This window comes from Candoia aspera, chromosome 14 (assembly GCF_035149785.1).
Source record: "Candoia aspera isolate rCanAsp1 chromosome 14, rCanAsp1.hap2, whole genome shotgun sequence".
NCBI lineage: Eukaryota > Metazoa > Chordata > Lepidosauria > Squamata > Boidae > Candoia > Candoia aspera.
Genome location: NC_086166.1, coordinates 4,390,247 through 4,414,294, shown reverse-complemented (window position 1 = coordinate 4,414,294; position 24,048 = coordinate 4,390,247). Strand labels below are relative to the sequence as shown.

Below are 24,048 nucleotides of genomic sequence, written 5' to 3'. Positions count from 1 at the left end.
CACACACGGTAGAAAAACAGTTATTATGACATCAAATTCCAGGTGGCTACAGCAAGACTTTTAGTGTATGTCTGTGATGGCCACCTCTCCATGTTGTCAAGGTAATAATAATGGAAGGGGAAAGCTGACACCTCAAGAGCTTTACTAGTCCTCGGTTAAATACCTAGGAGGCGGATGGGGTAGGGAGCTAAGGTTGCCAAATGACCAAGGGAGATAAGCAACTGGAGGACAAATCAGACACACTGCAGACAGATTGCCAAAGTTTTGCTGGTTGGAATGTTTTAAGCTGTATCGTTTTCCCATTGCATAAATCCAATCCATTTTTAAAAATCCAAGTTGTTTATTGCAGCCACTTAGCCTGGTCCAGAAAGGTCATGTCTGAAACAACCCATGTACCTATTTCCTGCAGTCGTATTTTATACATGTACTTCTGGACATCTTAATCATGGTACCCCAGGTAAAGTACATTTTAAGACATTTAAATTGGAACTCTTAAGATACTAATTATTATTGTTAGATTTTTATCCCACATTTTTTTATATATAACTCAAGGCAGTGAACATGCTAAATACTCCTGCCTCCTATTTTCCCCACAACAACCCTGTGAGGTGGGTTGGGCTGAGAGACAGGGACTGGCCCAAAGTCACCCAGCCGGCTTTCATACCCAAGGTGGGACTAAAACTCACCATCTCCTGGTTTCTAAGCCATCAGCTGAACCACAACACCAAACTGGCTCTCCTTAATAATATTAATAATATAATTAATAATACTGATTTATCCCAACCTCTACAGTGTCAAAATGAGTTGGCTCCTTGAAGATTATCACCAGGGTTTTTTTTTTTTGTCTTGCAGTGAAGGGGTCGGCATAAAACCTGGCCACCTAGAAATGTCTGAATGTTAATCGGACAATAGGCAGTGTGTACAACTCAGCTGCCCAACTGGCACATTCAAGAAAATGGGTATAATACAGATGGAACAAACGTTCTTGTAAAAGAGCCACATAGGACAACATGTTCTTAACATCAATCACTTTTTTTTCCAACTTGCTCCTGTCTTGATGTGAAAGGCATGTAACTCCCATAATTCTTGTCCACCACAGCTGGATTTGGTGGAACAGTTCAAAACTCAACAAATTTCTTAATGGGCCCATAAAAATCCTACCAGTTAGAGGAACTGTTTTTGCCAAAATATAGTTTATGCATACAGGAATGGATTCACGCACATTTTTTAAAGCTTGAGTGCATAAAATATGTATATTAGCAAAACATACAGTGGGAAGGGTATATTGGGAGAAAAGTGTGAAAGCATAGAGACTTTGATGCTAAGTGAGGCATTAGTGGGATGGATGAGTTTAAAAATAAGAGAACAGATCCCAGATAGACAAATTAGCCCATCAAAACCCTTCTGAAGGTAATGGGCAGACCTGCGTTTTTTAACAGGGGAGGAGAGAAAAATAAGCGCGCCAGTAATTAGTTCAAAAGCCACCGTGACGAATTCGAAATAAAGGTTCAAGCATTCTGAGATGAAATCTGTTTTGTTAAAAAAAACCTGTTTTGCCTTGGAAGAAAAATATCGGAGAAATTGGGGAGGCAGATTTCAGCCCCTCAGGAATTTCAGCTCTTTTCTAGAGTGTTTTGGTGGTTCACATGTAGACACAGTTAATGCTAATCTCTTCAGCCCTTTACATGCAGGTGGGTTGGAAATTTCTATTGCACCTGCTTTTATTCCCTTTTGGGGGCAACTGTACGCCCCTGATGTGGGCTCCTCTCTGCTTGTTTATATCAAATTGAGACAAGCTTTGATGTTTCTAAAGCACGATGATTTGGCCTCTCCACAATAAGGAACGCAGTTCCATCTTGCTATGTTTGTTCTAATTAAATTGGCCGCACCTACGTTTTCTTGCAAATCTAGGCATTTACTTTTTTTTTTTTCCTTTTGCTTTGTAATGAGAAGCAGTTGGTTTCTTTTGATCCTTGCAATGGAGACAAATGTTTTTGTGGGGGCATGTAGTTGTGTGTATATGACTGAATGTGTGTGGGGGTATTATATAGGTATAGGTCCAGGTATGTCTTGCAGTGATTACAACTCTGGTTTAATTTGCAACTGGGGGGGGAGGGTGAAAACACACCAAAGGAAGATTTCAAAAAATCCAAAATGGGGCTTGACTTGCAGATATAAGCAGATATAAGCTGAAACTGGTGTGAGATTTATTGATTACAGCTTGTCATGACAAGCTGTCGGCAGTCAGTAAATTTACAGTGTGTGACTTGTATTTTAGGCACATAAATTGAATGTAGAATCAGGTGTTACTGAAAGAACACTAAAATAAAACTGAACCCATCTGAATTGATCTTTAAATCTCTGTCTTTCTGATGGTGGAATAGGGGAGATCTAATGATCAGGTGCGTTTTCTGTCATACAGACATGGTTTTTAAAGTTTATGCCAATAGGTACTAGAAATTCATTGGAGTACAGTAGAAAGAAGGGGGGAGTCAGAAATTAAATACTTATGGGGGGTATTTTTCTTTTCTTCTTTTTCTTCTTTTTTAAAAAAAATATAAGTAATATAGTGAAGATTTTGCAATAAGCTCAAAATTCATACTTATTTTTTATATCGTAAAAACAACTGTGTTTTTACTGAGATATATTTACTAGATATATCTTTACTAGATATATTTACTAAAATACATCTTTTATTAATGTTACATTGAGCATTAATTGTATAACTTCAGTAACCCTCTGTCGACTAACAGATACTATGTTTTTGAAAATACACATTTGCTTTAAATTCAGTAAACAAACAGATAAATAAATTAAAACCCCCACACATATACAGACCTGAACATCTACATGATCTTACACACACCAACCTAGCAGTTTTTCACAGTGAGATCCACCATACGTGAAGATGAACGCTACTGTTATTTAAATAGCCGCCAAGGTTGATCAGACCAATGTATAGAGCAGGTGATCCATTCACCACTTGGATCCAGAATGAGTAAATGATGCCACCAGTTTTGAAGGCAGGCTTGGATATAAATAGGAAAGGAAGACCATATGACCTATTCTGTGGACTTGGGGGGCTGTCAGGTGATCCCTAGGGAGGGAAGGATGCTGGATTCGATGAATCTTTTCAGCTGATCCTGGGATTGTTATGCTCTGAGGAGGACGAAGACCCTGGGATTGTTTTATATTCTTGTCTTCTCATGGAAAGCTTGTGTCTCTGCAAGGGCAAAATCTATCCTACCAAATCAGGACTGCTGATTTCATCAGAGAGAATCTTAGCCATATGATTGCTTCTGTTGAGGAGGATGAGTTATATTTAACATGCACAGCATGTTCCCCACTTGCACTTTTACACGCTTAAGGTGTATGAAGCGTTCCAGTGGAACTGCCATGGTGAAGAGATGAGCTACGAAACTGGGAGTTTGGGCCACGGTCTAGTCACTTGTTTAAAAATAAAAATAAAACCTTGTACTCAGAAATCTGGCATAGCAGGGGTAAACTAATTGCCATGACATGCTGGCTTTTCAGATGTGGAGGAAGTGGGGGCTTTTACCTGCAGGAAAAAAACATGTTTTGTGTCTAACATTTCTACCCCAGTGATGCTGTATGATTTTTAGAGTTCTTTAGCCATTTTTGAAAAAAAGTATATAGCTCAATAAACAAACAATAAATATACTGTTGTTTGGATGTTAAACCACACTGGGAATCCAAATTAACTCAGACATGGATTCTAAAATTTTAAGTTAAAAGCACTGGGGCACTCAAATAGCTATATATGTGTGTAAAGGGGAAAATATATTTTAATTCTTATTCAATTAAACATTTACTCTATTATTAAGGCAGATCCTTTAAGGACAAATGTGAAACTGGGCGGGGAGAAGGGAGGGAGACAGCTTCTAAACAGATTTTTAAATTAAATTAAAATTAAAAACAGAGTTTCCATATAAGATTGTGCCATGATCAAGAAACAGTGTTCTCAGGCAAAGGCATACTTGTTGACCAAGAATTCTACAGGCACTCATTTTATTTTTTTAAAAAATAGCAACTGTTGTCAGTTATTTTTCATTGGCTTTATTTTAATATGCCTCCTGGAATTTAACCTTGGGCCCTTATTCTCTCTATCTTCTACCATGAGGCCTCATACACTGAAAACCTGCCAATATTGCAGATCTGGATTTTCTGGTTCTGAGAAGCGAGTGTGAAATTCTTTTTGTCGAAACGGACAGCCGAAAGGACATAGAAAAGGCATGGAGCGAGGAGTGTGTGTTCCCCTCTTCTGCTGCATTGATGTGCTGCAAACTTCTGTACACCAGCACTTGAAGTACCACCTTGACGTGGCTGGCCAGCCTGGGGCATCACCCCCAGGAAATTGCATGTGTCTTCCAGACTGGGGGCAGGGATCGCTTCTGCATCTCAGCCGAAACGTAGGTGGCTGTGATGGGATAGACGGGCTTAAGGGTGCCCGGGGGGCCTGGAGGGGGTGGGAGTAAGAAAATCAAGATGGTGACCGCAACTGTGCAATCAAAGCTGTCCCTGTGACATTCCACTCTCCCAATTTGGAAAGCCGGCAAAACCTGGAATTCTCTTTCTGATCATTATAGTTTCTTGATGGTGAACAAGGAAAGACTCTTACCAAAAGCTTTGGGCTCCAGGGTAGAACTGTCAGCCCTGCTAGGTAGACTGGACCAAGAAATCAACTCCACCAGAAGGTGAAAGCTATTTTTATTGAGATTGGCTGGAATAACCAAATCTTGCAAGTCTGATAGTGCCGGACCTCCTCCTCTTCCTTCTCCTCCTCCTCATTCAGTGAATTAGGGAGGTGTCCACCTGAGTCACTTCTGAATGTTATCTGGTTGTTGTGGACTTAAAATAAGTTATAGCCCCTCTTCCCTAGGCAACAGTGTCTGCATAACTCTGTCGAGGTCATCTTCCTTCCTCTCTACAAGAGCCGAGAGCCAGCATGGGTAGTGGGGAAGGTATTTGGATTGGGACCAAGGAAACTCAGTTCAAGTCCACCCTTGGCCACCAAAGTTCATTGGATGGGCTTTGGGTCATTTGCTGTCTCGTGCAAAAAAACGGGAGAGGGAACACTATGGGCTCGTGGGGATCAACGGCTCTTAGCCTTGATGGCCGTGGGACTGCCTCTGAAGGCCATCTGCTGGGAGACTCGTGGGCTTCCTGGTGCAGCTGGCTGGCCACTGTGAGAACAGACTGCTGGACCAGATGGGCCAGGAGTCCGACCAGCAGGGCACTGCTTAGGTTAACATGCACAGCACCTCCAGGTTCTGCGCAAAAAACAGGACACATATCGAACAGATAACTAAATAACGAACGCCGATGTGCCACGAGCTCAGATCTGAGGGGAACTTTTGGCCCTCCAACGTCGCCAAGCTGCAGCAACATCCAGCAGTTGCAGCCATTCAGTTGTGACCGAAACTGGGAGGGCGAGTTCCCTCTCCTGGCTCTCAAGACCCGTCCCCAATTTAGCGGCTTCAGACACAGCAGACTCACTCCGACCAAGCCAGCTGGCCGGAGCAGAAGCTGGCTGGAAAGAGCAAGCAATTAATGACCCAGCCGGTCACCCGGTGGCTTCTTTGGGATGGTGGCTTGGGGCTGGGGAGAGGCTTTCAAACCATTAAATTGCCTCATTTCTGCAGGGCTGGATTTTGAAATTGCTGGGTCTGCAGAGGAAACACCCACTAAAGGAGCTGCTAACTAAGCAGAGATACTGCAGATGGTTAAAGCTCTATCGTTTCTTGAGCAAAGTCAATTTTTTCCCCCACAGTTTTGCGCCTGCGTTTGTTTTGTCCTCACCTTGAGCCCGAGATTTGTGACATAGCAACCTTTACAAAAATATAACCCCTGGTATAATTAATTCTCTGCTGCTGTAAACAGGGGAAGAAAGAGAAGCTTTATCCGTGACTTCATGTCTGACCTTTTCCCCCATTGGAGAACAAGCCTAAGGGGGGGTCATCCTCTAATGTTGATCAACAGATAAGTTTTCACTTCTTCTTTTTCCTGTTAAAACCCAGGCCACTGGCAGGAACACAAGGCCAAAAATCTGAGAGCACCTTTTTGGCAAGCTAAGCCTACAGAGAGGTGTTGAACAGGTAGGAAAGCCACACTGTGCTCTTCCCAAATCTGGAAGGACCTCCAGAAGGCATCTCACCCAAGATGTGGTGGAGCTCCTTTGCTCCAACTGTTGGCCAACTGTGATCTGCTAGGACTATCAGCAATAGCCTCCTAACTGCTAAGAGCACTTTTCCCCCCCTCCAAGATCCTGGTGAACAAAGACCATTTAAAAAGCTCTGGGCAATGTTATTTTAAGCTAGAGATGTATAATTATTCAAGAATCCAAAATAAAACACCAACAGCTTAGGGCGGCGTTGCAAAAACTCCGGGACTGAATATAACTGCCTACTGCCTCCTTTTCCTGATAGATGGCATCCTGCCCCAACCCCCTTTTTTTAATTTCAATTTTTTTTTTAAGCCAGTTGTGAAGCTGTAGGGGAGATTTTGAAATGTCTGTAGATTAGCACGAATGCCTAGAATGAAGTGTGCAGTGTTCTCAATGCCATCATCCCCCTACCCTGCCTTTTTTTTCTCTCTTTCTCCCCTCCACCCCATTCTGCAAATCCGAGGTCACCGATTTAAAATAAACACCCCCCCACCCCGCAATTCATTGACAACCACTTTGGTGAAGAATTTCGAAAGCCCATTTGGGCTCTGTTGTAGCTGCAACAGGGATGGTTGAAGGCAAGGTTCTCCTGTGAACTGAAATGCTTATGTGTCCCTCGGGGGGTGGGGGGAGTTTTAAACATAACACAAGCTCCTTCCCATCTCTCAAAGTGTAACTTTCCCGCTGTCTTTTATTGATCCGTTTTGGCCACAAAGGTCAGAATAAAAGAATAACCATGGTAAATTGCCGAAACTGCCATGGTCTTTAAACATTTTCTCTGGTTTTTTTTAGTTCTTTACTAGTGATCGCCACTAGTATAGTGCTAGAAGACTATAGAATATTAAAATGTATAAATTAAAATATTCTATAAGACTATAGAATATAGAATAAGATTAAAATGTATAAATTAAAATATTCTATAAGAATATAGAATATTAAAAAGAGCCCCACCCTTACTGCCTTACTATGTCTCCTAATCTCCAACTTTCTGATAAATAGATTAAAATTGCTTCTCCCTTTTATGTAACTCCATGTTCATTTAGAAGGCCAAATAACTAGATTTAATATCTGATCTTTTAGACTAGGAGAGGCACGCGTGATAAAGCCCCATTAATTAAGAACCATGCTGTCATTTTTCACCTTTGACTGTTAATTCTTTACAGCCCAAACTAGTTTGGTTTGGTTATATTTACATGAGGCAAGTTGCTATAGAAATGATGGGATGCCAAGCCAAAACCTTATCCTGACACTGTAGAACTTTACTATAGACATTTAATTAAAAACAAACAGGCACTCCGTTGGCAATGGCTTTCTGGATGCAGTTCAAGGGATTTTCCAGGATTTTTTTTTCCATTTAAAAAACCCTAAACAGCTTGGGGCTGGCTCCTGTGTTACTCTTCAGCTATTGAATGCTAGTCCTCAGGGGTTCCATCTACTCCCCCCTTCAAAAAAAATTTAAGGTCTTCTTCTGAAGCCAGGCATTTCAGTTCAACAATGCCAGATTGCAAATGGCACTTATTCCATTTCTAATGGCTTCTGCTTCATTTTAGATTGCAATCTGCCTTGAATGCTTAATGGCCAATATGGCAAGGAAGGCATGAAAACTGTAAATGAAATAAACACACTTTGGTGCATTTCACTGTCCTCCAGAATGGAAGCCCACAAGGGAGGGACAGAATTTGAACTTGATTGATTGATTGATTGAATTTGGACTTGATTCTGTCTCAGCCCAGCCTACTTCACAAAGTTGTTGTAGTGGGGATAAAATTTGAAACGGGGTGGGTGGGTGGTATCTTAGGTTGGCAAAAGGGCAGCACAACAATCTAAAGCAGTGTTTCTCAACCTCAGCTACTTTAAGAGGTGTACACTTCAACTCCCAGAATTCCCCAGCCAGCATGCTGGCTGAGGAATTCTGGGAGTTGAAGTCCACACCTCTTCAAGTTGCTGAGGTTGAGAAACACTGCTATAAAGAAACGTAGATTGCCTAGAAGCTAAGCAAACCCAACTGATATTTATTTTCTGAAGCTAGTTGAGCCTAGCTTCCCATTTTCTGTTCTTGTTTGTTAAGTTCTGCAATTCAAGATGCTTGGAAGGGATGGCTGGATCCTCCCCACTTTTCTAAACAGTACTTTTCATTTGGAAGTGGGCTTTTCTTTTAAAGGATCCTTCTAGAAGGGAGAAATGAAGGCAGACCTTGATTCAAAGCCATCCCACCCCTTTCTATCGAAGAACAACTGCCATGTTTTTGAACACAGCAACTCTTCCTTGGGTCTTCAAGAAGGCACGTCAGCTGTGCAACCCAAAACTGCCTTGCTGGGGCCCTCCAATCTGAAGGATAACTGCAGGTTTTCTTTTCCCCCCCTTGCCCCCCATCCCTCCCAGGGATTTATAACTCGAAAAGTAAATTTGTACCCGATGCATCACAGGCAGGAGGGTGAAAAGGCATGAAGAGAATGGGTTTATCCTTCCCTTTTCACTGGGAAAGAAATCTGGGACTAGGATTTGGGAGACAAGGGTAGGAAAGATTTGGAAGCAGATGAGGAAAATGTTAAGGGTGGGTTGGCTTTGAGCGCCATCTTCGACTGGGAAGTTTATCTCACCTGACAAAACTGATGATTGAGAAATCACCCCCTAAAATTTGGAGGGGAGGTTACCTCACCAATGCAATGAAGCCTTATCCATTTAATCCTGCAGAGGAAAAGCAGAAGGAGATAATAGCCTGTAGCTCTGATGGGTGGAAAGAGAAGCTGAATTAGAGAGGGTGGAGACGAGACTCTCCAGGCCAGGGTTTCATGGCACCCTCGGGTTCCGCGAGAGGTCCCTAGGGGTTCCCTGGGAGATCACGATTTATTTAACAAATGATTTCAAATTCAGGCAACTTCACATGAAAGAGGCAAGTTTCATTCTTTATTTCATCATTAATGCTTATCTACAGGCCTTCCCATGAAACAAATATAATAATTTTGTAACTTCTGGCCTATATCTGAGCCTGCAGGGGTTCCCCGAAGCCTGAAAAACATTTCAAGGGTTCCTCCAGGGTCAAAAGGTTGAGAAAGGCTGCTCCAGAGATTACATTCCTGCAGAATAAAATTGGTTCTGCGTCAAGATGCATTGCATCTCCCCAACAATCTAATGTTCATTGTCTTTGGATCTCTCTAGGATAGCACTTTGGACACCTAGTCCTGGTGTTGATCTTCAGGGAGGGACTTTCTTAAATCAAGTGTGACTTCCCATGACTTTCTTGGATACATCCATGTGGTTTTAATGGCCTTGCTACAGAAGGTGTTCATCATTGCCTTTCCCAATCTAGCACTGGGATGTCTTTCTAGTCCCCTATCCAAGCACTAAGAAGACCGACTCAGCTTTTTCAAGATTAGCCAGATCAGCTCGAGTCTGCCATCTGCTGTAAACAAGTTAAGGCTTCCTTGTCTTGAGCAGAACTGTCCAACTGGACACATTTGTGTAGTTTTCTGGAAATTAGGCAGGAGAGAGAGAGAGAAAGACAGATTGATTTTGCTTTTAAGTCTAACCTTGTGGTCTCCCATCCAAGTACTAACCAGGACTGACTTTGATTAGCTTTCTTGAAATCACCAAGGCCAGCTAGGAGCTGTCAAATATGTTGCATCCTGAACTATCTTGAAGAGGTTGCTAACCTACATGCTAACCTACAAAAACACCTAGACTCAGTCAATATTAAGCAAGCTTAGCATCTGGTGGGAATCCAGCTGCTAGGGTGAAAAACAAAAGGTATATTCTTTGGAAACAGCTGTGCTGTGTACTTTACAAAATAGTTAAAGAGTTTGGCATAACAGGTGCTCTTATCTCTAGGAGCTGAGCAGAGCTGAGCACCTTCTGTGAACTGAAATCCTCGAAAGCTGATGAAGAACAAAAATATGTGATGGAAAGTTGGCTTTTGGTCAATGCCCTGGCTTCTTCGTGGAGCACAATAGTGCCTTTTATTTTAACAGCAATGTAAGGTCTTCTTAGGTGTAAATATGCCAAAGAATGAGCCGCAGAGCATCAGTTGGACTTTTTCCAGGTGCACTCTGAAATTCCATAATCTGTGTGTCAGAAATAGTGCAGGGTCAGAAATTTAGAAATTCTGCAAAAACGGCATTACCCTTTGCCAACGTTCTTGGACAATCAGCTGATGAAGCGGTTCAGTGCTCTGCTTTTAAAATTTCACTCAAAAGTCATTTCCAGGGCGCACAGAAGAGAAAGATTGGAGATCCTCTAGTTCAATTCCAATTCCAGTCCAGGACAGGAATCCTCTGCTAAGTATCCCTAACTGATGGCCATCCAACACCTCCAGTGAAAGACAGCCCACTATTTGCTTCCTGCCCAGATCTACTTCATTTAAGCACTTTGTTTCTTGTTCTGGCTTCTGGAAGACCCCTGAAGACTTCTGATCCTACCCATGAAACAAATACAATAATTTTGTAACTTCTGGCCTGCATGGCAGTCTTTCAGATGCTTGAAGGTGTCTGTTGTATCTTCTCTGCTCCAGGCTAACCATTCCCTGTGTCTCCAACCTTACAGGTTTTAACTTTCTGGCCTCTTATCATCTTGTTTGCTCTCCTCTGCACCTGATCCGGGTTCTCGGTGTTATTCCTAAAATGCAACATCCAGAACGGAACACAATATTGCTGGATCTAATGTATTTACAGATCCCCAAGCAACGTGTTTTGAGAAGGGCTTGCCCCAAGGAACTTACAAAGCGAAATTTAAATAGTTTGGGGGGTGGGGAGGAGGAGGAAGCATGGTTACTTAATGAACTGTACAAACACAGAAAAGCAATAAATCTTAGTACTTTTAAAATACACCCTTCCTTCCTGTATGGTTGTAAACAAAACACCATGCAGACACAAACACACACACTCTTCCTTTCCCTGGAGTTTCACAACATACTTCTGAAAACACTCCTGATTTTTTGCTCCCTTCTGTCTGTAGACAAGTGGTTTTTTTTATTTTCTCTTTAGCTTTAGTCATGCCTTAGGGGAGGGAAATGGGGAATGCTCATTCACACCATTTTCTCCAGTTTGTCTAACTTGGCACCCAATTGACACTTGTCATTGGCATAACAGGACACCCCATTTTCTACCTTCTGCATTATACTGCCCATGAATGAGGAAAACAGCCCAGCCTGTTTGCTACAACATGCTCAGCCATAACATAGTGCAAAATAGGAGTGCAGCATTGTGCAAAATAGTGCAAAATAGGAGGAGAAAGGAGTATTAGGTATGTTTGCCGCCGTATTTATAAAAATAATAAAGGTGGGGTAGAAAATAAATGTTAAAAAAATTGGTTTTCGTCCAAAAGCCATGATTAAACACACCACAGCGTAGCGCAATGTCTGGCTCCCATCAGGGGTGTCTGCAGAGCGTGGTCGAAAAACGATGATGACAGCCGCAATGCTGTGTTCAAAGCTCTACCTGTGCTTTATGTGCAACACCCATAAAAATGGGTGGATCACACCAGCATGGCTGCCATCTTGATGTTTTTGACCTATGGACCCCCCCAGACCTAGTCATTTTAGAATCAGTAATTATTTACCCCAGAGCCCAAACACTGGGAGAAATAAAGTTCCCAGAGCTGGTCTGAGGCCTTGGAGTAACATCAAATGGCAATACAGGGATTAGAATGACCTTCTTTATGGGCACCCTGGTTGGAGGGGATGACGGCAGCAGTAGTCCATCCAGGTAAAGGAAGACCATGTTGCAAATCTAATTAGGATCAGGGGGACCCTATGTTAGGTGACCTCTGTTCACAGCCCGCTAAGCCACCTGTTAAATCAGGGTCACTGTTACTTTGATAAAAAAGCCACAGCTGGCTTGGATCTCAGATACGATACTAAAGTCATGGTTTGCAACTCAGAACATGCTATGGAGAAACCAAACAAACCATATTATCAAGTGTTTGATGTGGGAATCACCTCTCTTGTAGGTTTGTTATGCAGCCAAGACAAGGGGGAGAAACATGGGTGCTACGCTAGGTTCATTGGAAGGGTGAGATCAAGAAGTGATGTTGCTCAAGAAGAGCCAGTTTGAACAACTGCATCCTTCAGTATCATCAAAAATGGTGATGGGCCACCCTCTTTTTTTTTTATCCCTCCCCCCCCCCCAATTTTTGGACTGATAAAGAGAAAAAAGAAAACATGCTTGTACCGTTCGATGCTATAATGCAGCTTCCCCTCTCATGGTTCTGTTGTCAGCCATTAATTTCAGCAACAGAAAATGTCACCCACTTATTGGGAAATTCAGTATTTATTTTGTGAAGGGCAAGCAGGGAACAGGGTGAGCAAAGGCAAGGAGGGGGAGACGGATGTTTCTTTAGAAGCAGATCATGTAGACTGCCCCCCACCCGAAAGCAAAACCGAGCTTTCAAAATCAGGTCGTTGTAAAAAGCAAAGCACCGCAGGAAGAGCATAATTTAGTGTTATCACTTCACCTAACTATGCACGCCGGTGTGTGTGATCCAAGCTACCAGCAATACGTTACTTGTATTTCAAAATTATTTAATGCTGAAATATCATTTCTTAGACAAACTGTATTTGGTGCAAATGTGGTTGGTTTGGTTTTTTTAAAAAAACCAGAGCGGAACACCTGAAACTCACTAGTGTTTTAACAAAGAGCAAATGCCTTGTGAAATTCTCTTCTTAACCAATGAATTCTACATTTACTAGTTTATAGGAAACAGGCACACACAGACACACACCCCTTTACATTTTCCCAAAATTGTTAAATTGTTGAGGAAGGCTGCCCAACCCCATTAAAAATGAACAGCGAGGAAGCTTATAGCCGAGACAAACTAGTTTAAGGTCATCACAGTCAAACTAGATGCAAATGGATCATATTTTAAGACAGAAAAAATATTTTGGGTGGGGGTGGGAAAGGGGAAACGTTTTGCAGATAAATCAGGGTTCAAACCAGCCCTCCCAAAAGATGAAGTATTTGATCTTATGCTTGAATATTTTAAAAACGATAGCTTTGCAGGATCACCTATATCATTTTTTTAGATAAACAAGGAAGGGGCTGTAAGCTCCCCCCAATTTTTTAAAAAAAATATTTTCTTATCCCTAAGACTGGCAAGTGAACTCTTGCAATTTGTAATCCAACATTTGCCTAACAGCCTATTTTTTTTGTTACTGTTTACAGGAAGCAGTGGATGCAAAACCATTTCACCACAACAGAGTGTGATATTTTCTTTACATAAATAACAACATGATCCTCGAAGGGTGAGGGAGCGAGATTCTTTTCTTTCTTAATAAATAACCCCCTCCTCCTTTAAAACAAAAACATAGCACTGTGGCATCTGTGTATTTTTTTTTCTTTAAAATACCAGAAGAGAGGAGTTGATTTTTGTGTGTGATTTCCTCCTGAACTAGAACACTGATGGAAATTGGATTCCAACACAATGAAGGGGGGATAGTTAAAAGCAAGCCCCCCCCCCCCGCAAAAGCACAATTGTCTTTTTTTACAAGTCATTCCTGCTCACATTCTTTGAACTTAGCCTTTTCTTAACAAACAGGTGGCAAATGGTGCAATCCTGACCAGCTTTGGGTCAGAAGTAACTTCTGCCCTTTCATTTTGGCTGCAGGTAAACCTATTCAGTATACCCTAAATATAAAATGAAAAAAGCAAGGGGGGGGGAATAGTGCATAAAGCTTGTTTCAAGGTTGAAATGACCTTTTCATAAGTGGCTAGAATTTTTTACTATTATGCAGCTGAGCCAGCTGGCCAGAATGACGCATTTATGACAGCATCCCCCGGAAATAGCCTTGGATTGCCACCGTATGAGAAAACTACCAGGAGAAAAATGTTGGGATGGGACAGTAAACCCAAATGAATGATAACCCTAGACTTACCAAGGGGTAATGCAATTGAATCCAGTGAGGCTTCTGCTCCTCCCCATCCTGCAAATCCAATTTGGGATGAGCAGCATAGAAGAGAGTAAATTTTTAAGGTGGTATCATGTCAATAAGAATCCTGTACAAAGACTGCAAAATAAACGTGCTTGGGAATAATTTCTTGCAAATTTCAATTCTGCTTTAAGGGTTAAGCATGGATTTAAAAGAGAACCCATACTGGGATGGAGAGAGAAGAAAAATGAATATCATCAGTACCATAAAAGCCAAAGAATTACCTGAAAAAATCTTTGCATATCCAGAAAGACAGGAAATGGATTTGCCAAGATTTTTGTAGGGAGTGGGGACAGTCACAAAACAACCTTAGCCCCCATTTTCTCAGAAATCTTGCTGACTTGCTCTCAAGTAAGTATAGATAGAATGGGTGCCATATTTAAAAATTGTTTTCCCTTTGGGGTGTCTATTTTTTTAAAATGTTATCTTGCCTGTCTCCTCTAATGAGCCAAGCACATTCTTTAATCCAGCTCTATCTATCTATCCATCCATCCATCCATTCCACCTTTATTTTTTTTAGGAATAACTCAAGGTGGTGAACATACCTAATACTCCTTCCTCCTCCTATTTTCCCCACAACAACAACCCTGTGAGGTGGGCTGGGCTGAGAGAGAGCGATTGGCCCATATATGCAAAATCGGACAGCTCCGCCTTTGCACAGAAGGGAAAAAAAAGTGGGAGGGAGACAAAAATAGAATAAAAAAGAAACAGAGAACAAACAGAAAACTAGACATAAGAGGAAGAAAATAGAAAAAAAAAACGGGGAAAATATAGAAAGGCGGAGAAGATAACTTTATATTCTGGCTTCAGGCAGAGGTCCCAAGCCGCGTTCAGTAGCCCGGAGGCTCATGAGACGGACGCCGAGATTTACATCTTATTTTAGATACGAACCTGGAAAACAGCTGGTCGCAAATTTAGTTACTACTTACTAACCTTACTAACAGAGAGACGCGCAAACACGGGGCAAATACCGCTCGAAGGGATTGGGGAAGGGAGGGGACCGCTTTTCAAAATCCTCTTTTTTTTCCGCCTTCCCTTTCAGCTGTTCGCCCCGCGCCCAGTTTACAAGATGGCTCCCAGTTGTTCTCGCCCAGATGATCCCGTTTTGATTGGTTCGGTTCGGTTCGGGAAGACAAACCCGCCTCTCTCCAACCTCTTACCCAACCGCGGGGACCTTCTCCGCAGCTCGATCTTGGCTTTTCATTGTTTTATTTATTTATTTATTTATTTAAATTTATTTATTTTTTCCTCCTGTGGAAAGCGACCCGTCCCATTGGATCTCGGCTTCCGCCTCGGGCGAGAGGCGAGGCAGATGTCAACTCGCTCTCTCCGAAGAGGAGCGGCGAAAGTGGGGTGCAAGGGGACAGGGAAAAAGCCAGCCCCCGCCCTCTGGCGTTGTTGTTGACTAGGAACAAGGTTGGGGCGAGAAAAAGGTTGTTCCTTCTCCCTTTCCCCTCCCCCTGCCCCCCTCCCTCTCCCTCTCCCCCCTTTCTCATTTCCCGTCTTGCCTTTTCTTGCGAATTTCCGTGGGAATCAAGGCGAATTTCCGTGGGAATCAAGAGCGCGGTTTCCAGGGGCGCGCGCAAAAGGATCGGGCGGCGAAGAAGCCCCCCTTCCAACCCCAAAACCTGGGGGGGGACTATGGTTGCGGGGAGAGGGGGAAAGGAAGAGGAAAGGTCTGGAGAAAGGGAAGGGAAGGCGGCGGCCAGGAGAAGCGAGCCCGTTGGACGGAGCGCTGGTAATGAAAGACAGATTTGCGCCCGGCTTGGACGGATCTCTAAATGCGTCCCTTTTTCCAGGCGGCCGCGTTTCTCCAACGGCTTCGTGGGGACTGTCGTTATTCTAAGGAGCGACTCAGTGGTTTTTGGATATGTGCCCCACCCCGCAAAAATACACCCTCCCCCCAGGAGAGAGTCTCCAAGTTTCCGGGAAAGAATAAAATCAGAAGGCTTTTGGTAGCGCCCTTATTCAAAGGCAGCGGAGTGCGGCTTTCTCGCCGCGTAGACTAACCCGGCTCTCCTCCTACAGTGTCCGAGGTTCCGGGTGAAAGAAGGGTGGAAGGATGTTTTCAAGTCCCACCCACCCGGTCCTCGGCTAGTCTTTAAGCCCCGCCCTGCCGAGCGCGCTGGAGAGCAGCCAGCCCCGAAGCGTTTAGCAGAAATGGAAGGTGGGGTAGCGTGTGTGTGCGTGTGTCTGTGTGAGAAACGCCGCGGGACACCCTGCGTCCAGAAGTGGGTGCTCCTTCCCTCGAAGTTTGCAGGACAAGATTGAGCAATCGTTTATCTGGGACGGTCTGAGAATTCCTGCACTGGGCAGGAGTTGGACTAGATGACCTCCAAGGTCCCTTCCAAGCCTTTTATGGAGTCTTTGCGCGGTTGGGCTCCGCTCCCTCTCTGTGCGAAACTCTGGAGAACCACATAGCCCGGGGAGAGAAAGGGAAGCCTTCCCGCGTGCGGGGCAAGTGACCGAGTGGTTGTGGCCGGGCACTGAAGGCCCCTCCTCCTTTTAACACCTCCCCCCCGTTAATCCTCGCTAATTTGGAGCCCATCCATAAAGTCCCGCTGCCAAATCGTCAGCCTTTCCTCCTGCGGGGTGGGGGCGGCGGCAACATAACGGGCTGCAAGATTAGCCTCCGTTTTCCTTGGAGCCTCCGCATTTTCTGATTTTTTTTTTCTTTTCAGCTTACATTACTATTTTCGGTGAGTTTTTTTTCTCACACCCCCCCCCCCGTGTTTTCCTCCTCCTGGGCGCTCCTCCCGTCTGCTTCCCAACGCGGGCAGCCTTGAAACCGCCTCGGCAGAGGTTGGGGACAATTGGAAACGGCTCCGTTTCAAAAAAGACCCGACCCAAACCCATTTAGCCTGGAATTAAACGAGGGCGCTTCCGCTCCGATTCTTCTTCGCCTCTTCCCCAAGTCGAAGGGGAGTCGCGTCGGCCAATATTCTGTCCCGGTTCCCAAAGGGAAGCCCACACCGAAAAACCCCGAGACGCATTTTTCAAATCTTGGTTTTATTTTTGCACGGCGCATTCACGCCCTTTTGCTGAGCGGGGCAGAAACGCGGATTCTCCGCAAGAGAAACCCGCGTCTCCTGCACGGGCAAGCGGACCGAAAGGGCATTGAAATCCGAGTTGCCCAGCGTGTGTACGTGGTGGGGTCGGTGGCCTTAACCCCAAAGAGGATCATTTTGCTTCCATTTTCCTCCCTCACCTCCCCCGGCGGGCCGAAACAGCGGAAAGCCCGTCTGCAATGCAAGCAGATTACAGGCAACCCTTGATATGCCTGCCCCATTAAAAAAAAAAGGGGGGGGGGCTAGACGAAGGGAAAAAATGAATCATCCGCCTAAGACCAATCTTGTTTTACTTAAGCACCCTGCAAAGTGCCTTCTTTACCGCAGTGTGAAGCAAAGGCCAGTCCGGGAGACTTTTAATGACACATCCTCGTCCTCCACGGCAGGTAGAAGCGCCTCCATTTATTTATTTCTTCCCTCCTCCCGCTTCAACAAACGAAATTAAAGAGCCTCGCCGTAACCGCCCGCTCCCCCCTCCTTGAGGAATGTTGATTTTTCCGGAGCAAGTTAAAAAACGGGGAAAGAACCCGAATGCACACCCGGTGGGAAAAGGGATCATGTCCCAGAATTACAGAAAGGCATTTTTGCCTCGCCTTTCCCCTCCAGCCTCTCTGGAGGGGAACAGAGACGGCTAAAAAGCCTTTTTAAAAAAACAAAACAAAAAAAGCAGAGCGCCTCTCTCCCCCCTCCACCCCCGCCGCTAAGCGGCTTGTTTTCCTTCGAAAAAATGAGAGAAAATCCGGAGCTTTGTCAATTGCAGCTCGAGAAGGAAATAGAACCGTGGCCGAACTTCGGGGAGAGAGGGTGGGGTCTCATAAATGTAATCCTGGAGAGAAAATGGATCCCCCCCTCCCCCGTGTCTGAGATCACACGCATACAAGAGTGCTGGACTTTAATCAAAATTGTTTAAAATATGGGAGGCTACAGTTGTGGATGGGAGTTAAGCAAAGGGTTTAGTCACAATCAATTATTTACTGGCATACTGTATAACCCCCCCCTGGCCGCCCCCCCAAAGTACGTCCTGAGACAACGTTTATAGATATATTTAAAGTATCTCTTTGTCAATTACAGCCCCGCTTCGGTTGAGACTAGGGAAGGGTGGGGGGAAAAATCAGATCATACACCCCGTTTCGCTGGAAGCCGATCAAAGCCACGTCTCGAGAAGAAACGTCTCGATGCTCCTGCTTTCGCCGCTGCCGACTCTGGAGAGGTCTACAAACGGGGGCTACTCTCGAGTCAGCCCGAGGGCTCGGTGGCCAGCGAGGGCTTCCCTCGGATCGGCCTCTTTCGCGGAAGGCTGCAGCCTGGCGCCCTTCCCCGGGAGGAAATCTAGTGGGAACCCGGGGCAAGCTAGGATCGGGCCCCCAGAGGCTTGGATCGGGTCCCTTCTTACCTGGCAGGGAAGCCCCACGAGACTCAGCGCCCTTTACTTCTTAGTAAAGTTGCCCAGCTTGAAAAGGAATCCACGCACAAGGCACAGACCCACCACAGCAATCCCACGCCCGCCCCGGTAACCCCCCGCCCTTCTTCTTGGCCGATGCAAACCGTCCAGGCCCCCATCGGGTCCTTTAAAAACTGTATCTCTGTATGACTTACTTTACTCGAAAAGTCCATTTAAAAAAAAAAGAAAGAAAAAGAGAGCGAAGGGCAGCTGGGCGGTGCGCTGAAAAGGCACCGAGTCGCAGTCACCACCATGTTTTTTTCCCCTCTGGTTTGATCAGCCAGCCCAGACCGGAGGAGGAAAAAGAAAGAAAGGGGGGGGGAAGGGTGGAAAGGGAGGTGGAATCGGACGGGGGGGGGGACCGGGGGCCGCCTGGAAACCGCCCTTAAAAGTTCTCACCAAGATTCTGCTCATTCAAGCCAAGCCTGCGCGGGAACCCTAGAAACTGCTCGCCGCCGCCTCCCCCCCCGCTCCATAATTGGTTTGATAAGGATGGCGGCCAGCCAAAGTATTTACATGAGCGCGAGTGGCAGGCGGGGGAGCCAATGGGGAAGCCCAGGACTGCATTCGGACTAGCGGGGGGGCGGGCTGGAAGAAACAATGCTTGTTTCATTGCTAGTTTCTTTCCCCCCCTCCTTTCTCTCCCCCTCCCGCACCTTTTTTTTTTACAGCCTCGGAGAGAAACTTGAAAGGGGGGGGGGGCTTGTGTAATGTACCTTTTCCAACGCTGAGTGTATATGGAGATTCTGAAGGATTACCAGCAGGAGCAAAGGCGCGCTTCGGAGTGGATGCAAACGGAGCCTCTCGCAAGGGGCCCGGAACTCTGGATTTTTCCCCGGCAGCTTGGAGTTCCACCGCCTTCCCGGCGCTGGGTGTTCTTTCGGCGCGGAGAGAGGGCACCCGTGGACGACCCCCACTAGCGAACCGTTTGGGGAGATCCCAACGAGCCAGGAAAGGAGGCGAAAAGTAGCAAGAAACCCAGCCGGCCAAGCGGATTTAATTTTTGCGCGCCGGGGCGACAGCAAGAAGCGGGCGTCGGGGGTGGTTTCGGTTGCCCCCTTTTGCGGATGGTGGCGGAGGAAACGGATCCCAGCCGGCCAGAGATCACCCTCCGGAAAATGCCGAAGAGGATCGGTCTCGCAAGGCAGTGAGGGGATCCCTTAAGCGAAGGTAAGCGCGGCGCTTCCGACGTTGCGAGTTGCGAGGCGTGTTTTGGGGGGAGAAAAAAACAGGAACGGGGGAAGATCTTTGGTTTCGGGGCAGCATCTCACTCCCGCCGGAGACTTCTCGAGAACGGGACGGGGTTGCACCCTCGTCCTCCTCACCCGCTTTCTTCAAACAGCGAAGTGAGAGCATCTCGGCGATTTTCCCTTGCCCGCCGATCTCTCTTCGCCCGTTCCTGGAAAGAAAGCTAAGCAAACACATTCTCTCCCCCCTCCCCTTTTCGGGTGGGCTGTTTTTAATTAAAATCAGGAATTCAGCCATTTTGGGAGAGGGAGCCGTGATTACCGAGGCAAAGGAAAAGATGAGATGGGGAAAAAAAATCCCCACGGTTGTCTATCCAGGCGGCCCAAACTCCATGGAGCTGCAATCGAAGTTTCTTTTGGCCCCGGAAAGAGAAGCTTTCGCTTCTTGGTGTGTGTCTACACACGCACCGACACTCTCTCTCGATCGTGTAGGAATCCTCTGGCAAACGAGACACCAACCGGGAGGATTTATGGCGATTTTTTACACGCGTAGACCATTCTCTGTGCCGTTTACACGGGGAAAAAGACCAACTTTCCCTTTTGGGCGAAAAGGGAAAGCCGCTCTTTCTTATAGCCTACCCAGAAATCAAAATCAAAATTCGACCTTTTTTTCCTTCCTTTGACAACCCCCCCACCCCCAGTAAAGGATTGCCTTGGATGCTGGGGATAGTAAATCCTGATTCGACATAAATGAAAGCTTAGGGATTTTTTCCCCCCAAAAATACTTGTTTTTGTAGTCTCCTGTTTTGCCTGACTTGGTAAATGGAAACCTTGAGACTGCGGGATTAGTTTTTTTTTTTTTTTTTTCCTGGAAAGGTAGAAAAAGCCTTGGGCCGGGGGGTGGGAGATCAAAGATAGCTGGCCAATGGGAAGGAGACGGAAAGGCATTGCTCCCCGAAGTGATTGCAGCCTTCTGCCTTTCTCCACACTTTTCTTGAGATAAGGCGTTTTGGAATATTTGGAAAGGGAAGGCGCGCGCAGAAAGCGATGCTTTATTCCTTTACATAAATAAAACGAAGTAACCGAACCCCACTTGTAAACATGCCGCTAAGGGGGGCTTAATGCGGCCCCCAACTGCGTTTGGAATCCGCGGCTTCTGGGAAGCCAAACTGGAGAATTCCGCGGCGAGTCCGCGCATTCCCCACTGGGGCGTAACTCTCGCCTGAATCTTTGCAAGCCTACATCCAGCCTTCTTGAGTAAACATGCATAGGATGGGTGCCCTTTTTAGGAATACGTAAAAACTGGAGCTGGGTCTCTCTCTCCCCCCGCCCCCCAACCCCAGCCTCCTCCTAGCAATGTTGAGGCATTTTCCCCGTCTGGATATTATAGCGGCTGCTGCAGTTTGCACTTCTCAAGAAGTCAGTCCTCATGTCCACGGTGGGGCTTCTGAGCAGAATTACCTCAGACTGCAGAGTTAGAAGGCTAGGAGGGAAATGATGTGAGGGGGGGGAGAGATTGGGGAGAAGGTGGTTTTCCATTAAATTATAAAAGCCACCCGAAGCTTTCTCCAAAGCTTTTTTTTTTTTTAAACAAACTCTTGGCTCTTTATCTCTGCTAGGCTGGATATAAGGCACAGAAGGTTAAACATTAAATATGTAGTTATTTCCACTTTTTTTTTTTGTAAGCTGGGAAGAACCTTAATCCTTCCTTTCTACATTTTTTGGGGGGAGGTTGGTTAAGTCACGTTTGGTCAGAGAGAAAAGGAAAAATGAGTTGGAAACCGGTGCGGGCTGACAAAATTTGAGCAAGGATCGGAGTTTAGAATGTCCGGATCAGCGCGGTGTTATCCATTTAAATTGTCTTTTTTTTTTAAATTAAAAGCTAACAGGATGGGATTAAACCGGGCAGGCTAAAATTCTTCCTCCCCCCCCCCCAATAAATGAGATTCAAGGACAGCATAATTTTATGCGGATTTCTTCAGAAGGAGCCCAGCTCCTCGCTAACCGTCCTGCTGGTGGTATGGTTTGCAGCCTTCCGTAAGCGCCTTTCTGGGGGAAGACTCACCCTCGCTCACCGCGTTCTGCTTGCGAGTAAATGTCCGCCGAGGTGGGTGGTGGGCCTGGAGCGGCGCCCTGGGAAGGCGAAGCTCTCCAATCTTTCAAAAAAATGATTCGAAAAAAGGGTTTCTTTTCCTCCATTCCTTTGTCCACCAAAACTTCCGAATGGGTTTAAAAGGACGCCGGTTTTAAGGAAGGACGCGAAGGCGGCCGAGAGGGGCTGCAGCTCCGGGCCGCGCGTTTACTCGAGAGTAAGCTTCCTTACATTCGAAAAGGGGGGGGGAATACTTCAGCGTAAAGGCGCCTCAGTTTCCACGGTGGATCTCGACGCGGTAATCATTTTTTCCCCCGTCCCTCTCCTGCATTTCACCGCCCAGCGCCGAGCGTATTTTTATCTCTTAAAAGCAAAATCGAGCTTCCCCCGAACAGCTTGGCAGGGGGAGGGGACCCACGGCGGGGCTAGGTTTTGGGGAGGGGGCTCTTTCCCCGCTCCCCAATAAAACCCCCAGCCCTCCCCCCTCCCCGGGGTGTGTCTCTGGCTCTCTTTTTAAAATCCTCCTCTCGCCGTCTTGTCTCCCTGCGCCCCCCCGCCCCCCTTTCCTTAGGCTCCTCGGCTGGAACAGGCAACCGCGCGCCTTCGGACCCCAGGATGATGGACCCGCGATCCCCGCTGGCGCGCTCCGGAGGCCGACGCCTTTGAGGCTGGGGCCGGCCCGAGGAAGAGGAGGGCGGCGGCGGGGGCGGCGATCGGCCAGCGGAGGATGGACGGAAGAGACCTGGGGGCTCCCCGCGCCGTCCACGTCCCCCCGCCGCTGCTCTCCGGGCTGGCCATGGAGAGCCACCACCACGTCGCCGCCGCCGCCGCTGCCGCCGCCGCTGGAGCTGCGCGCCTGGCGCCCTTGGCGACGCCGCTGCCGCCCGGCAAGTACCTCGCCTCCGGCCTCGGTCTCCATTCCCACCCGGGTGAGTCTGGCCAGGCTTGCGCTGGGGCGGGGGTGAGGGTGGGCTGCCAGGTTCTCTCCCTCCCTTCGGACGCATTTCCTTTTTTCCCCCCGCTTGTAATTCAGGTCCCCCCCCACCCCCCCCACCCCCACCCCGAAGTTTACCCCCCTTGGAAACCCTGCTCCCTCCTCTTCTCTTCTGAAGCCCCAGCCTCCAGAGGTGGGCTTCACCTAGCCTGCTCGCACATTTTCTGCAGCCTGTCCCCCCCCCCAAAACAGCCCTGCAGGCACCCCAGGAAATCCCAACCGCACCCCTCTTCTGCTGCAAACTAGATTTTTAACTCGGCTGTGACTGAAGGGTGCGAAAATCTGGGGAGGGGGAGAAGATGCCCTGGGAGTCCATTCTATGGTAAGAATGGCTTAGGCTGTTCCTGGGGGGGGGGGGGTGTTCTTCCCTTTCTATTTAGGCATCTAGGTCCACCCCCTATTTTGGAGGCGGCACCAACATTTAAAAAAAGAGAGAATAAAAGCAAAAAAGCTTTTCCCCAAATGAGAGGCAGCTCCAGATATCTTGAGGGTCTCTCTGTTCCCCAAATTCTCCAGAATCCACAAAGCATGAACTGCAGGCTGGGCTCCATATATTCCATATATTCCAGAGTTTATGGTCCCCTTGATGGACAAACTTAGATTGGGTAGATGCCTTGCTGGGGGAAAAAAAATCTGTTTTTAATCCGGCAGATTGCAGATGGTATATTTCTCAAAAATTGCTGAAGGAAGGGGGATACAATCCTTTTCCTTTAAGCTTTGGGAAGCAAAAATTGGTGGAAATGTTTTGGTGCCTATTTCTGGTGGCTTTGAGACATTCTGCTCTAGGCAATTACATTTTATCTTGAGCTAAATTTCAGGGCTGAAACATCTTTTTTTTTTTCCCTGGGTTTTGCTGCCTTCACCCATCCTATCTCTTGCTTTCTCTATCCGTTTGCCGGAGAGTGAGTTCTGGGGAACTTGAAGCTGGTGTTTTCTCTTCTGCCAGTTTAATTTGTAATGATATTACTTGTCTGAGGATTTTAGATTTTTTTCCACCCTGTCCCTTGTGGACTAAAAGGGCTATCTTCATTCTGTTCCATTTCTAAGTATGCTTTGGAAGATCCATGTCTCTTAACAGCAGCTGCTGTTAAAATATTTCTGCAAGGGGCTTTCCCAAACTTGTTTTTTTAGTTCTTGTTGATTTTCATCACAGTCCAAAGTCTT

At 46.3% G+C, this 24,048-nt stretch overlaps 1 protein-coding gene and 1 long non-coding RNA gene across 5 annotated transcripts in view; one reads left to right on the top strand and one right to left on the bottom strand.

The window, feature by feature from the left end:
- Nucleotides 1–3,201: 3,201 nt before the first annotated feature.
- Nucleotides 3,202–8,968, bottom strand: LOC134505115 (uncharacterized). Its single transcript, XR_010068707.1, has 3 exons — nucleotides 8,785–8,968; nucleotides 6,920–7,007; nucleotides 3,202–3,223 (listed from the first exon to the last, which is right to left on the bottom strand). It is a non-coding gene; the product is annotated as an uncharacterized LOC134505115 (long non-coding RNA).
- A 10,049-nt stretch (nucleotides 8,969–19,017) lies between these two features.
- Nucleotides 19,018–24,048, top strand: part of TNRC18 (trinucleotide repeat containing 18) — a 78,850-nt gene continuing 73,819 nt past the window's right edge. For 2 of the 4 annotated variants that reach the window (XM_063314676.1, XM_063314675.1), the window contains exons 1-2: nucleotides 19,018–19,781; nucleotides 22,462–22,819. In XM_063314676.1, the coding sequence (XP_063170746.1) occupies nucleotides 22,618–22,819 (202 nt within the window). In that variant the 5' untranslated portion in view covers nucleotides 19,018–19,781; nucleotides 22,462–22,617. The remainder of the gene's footprint in view (nucleotides 19,782–22,461; nucleotides 22,820–24,048) is intronic. The other 2 variants (XM_063314674.1, XM_063314673.1) reach the window with 1 other exon arrangement.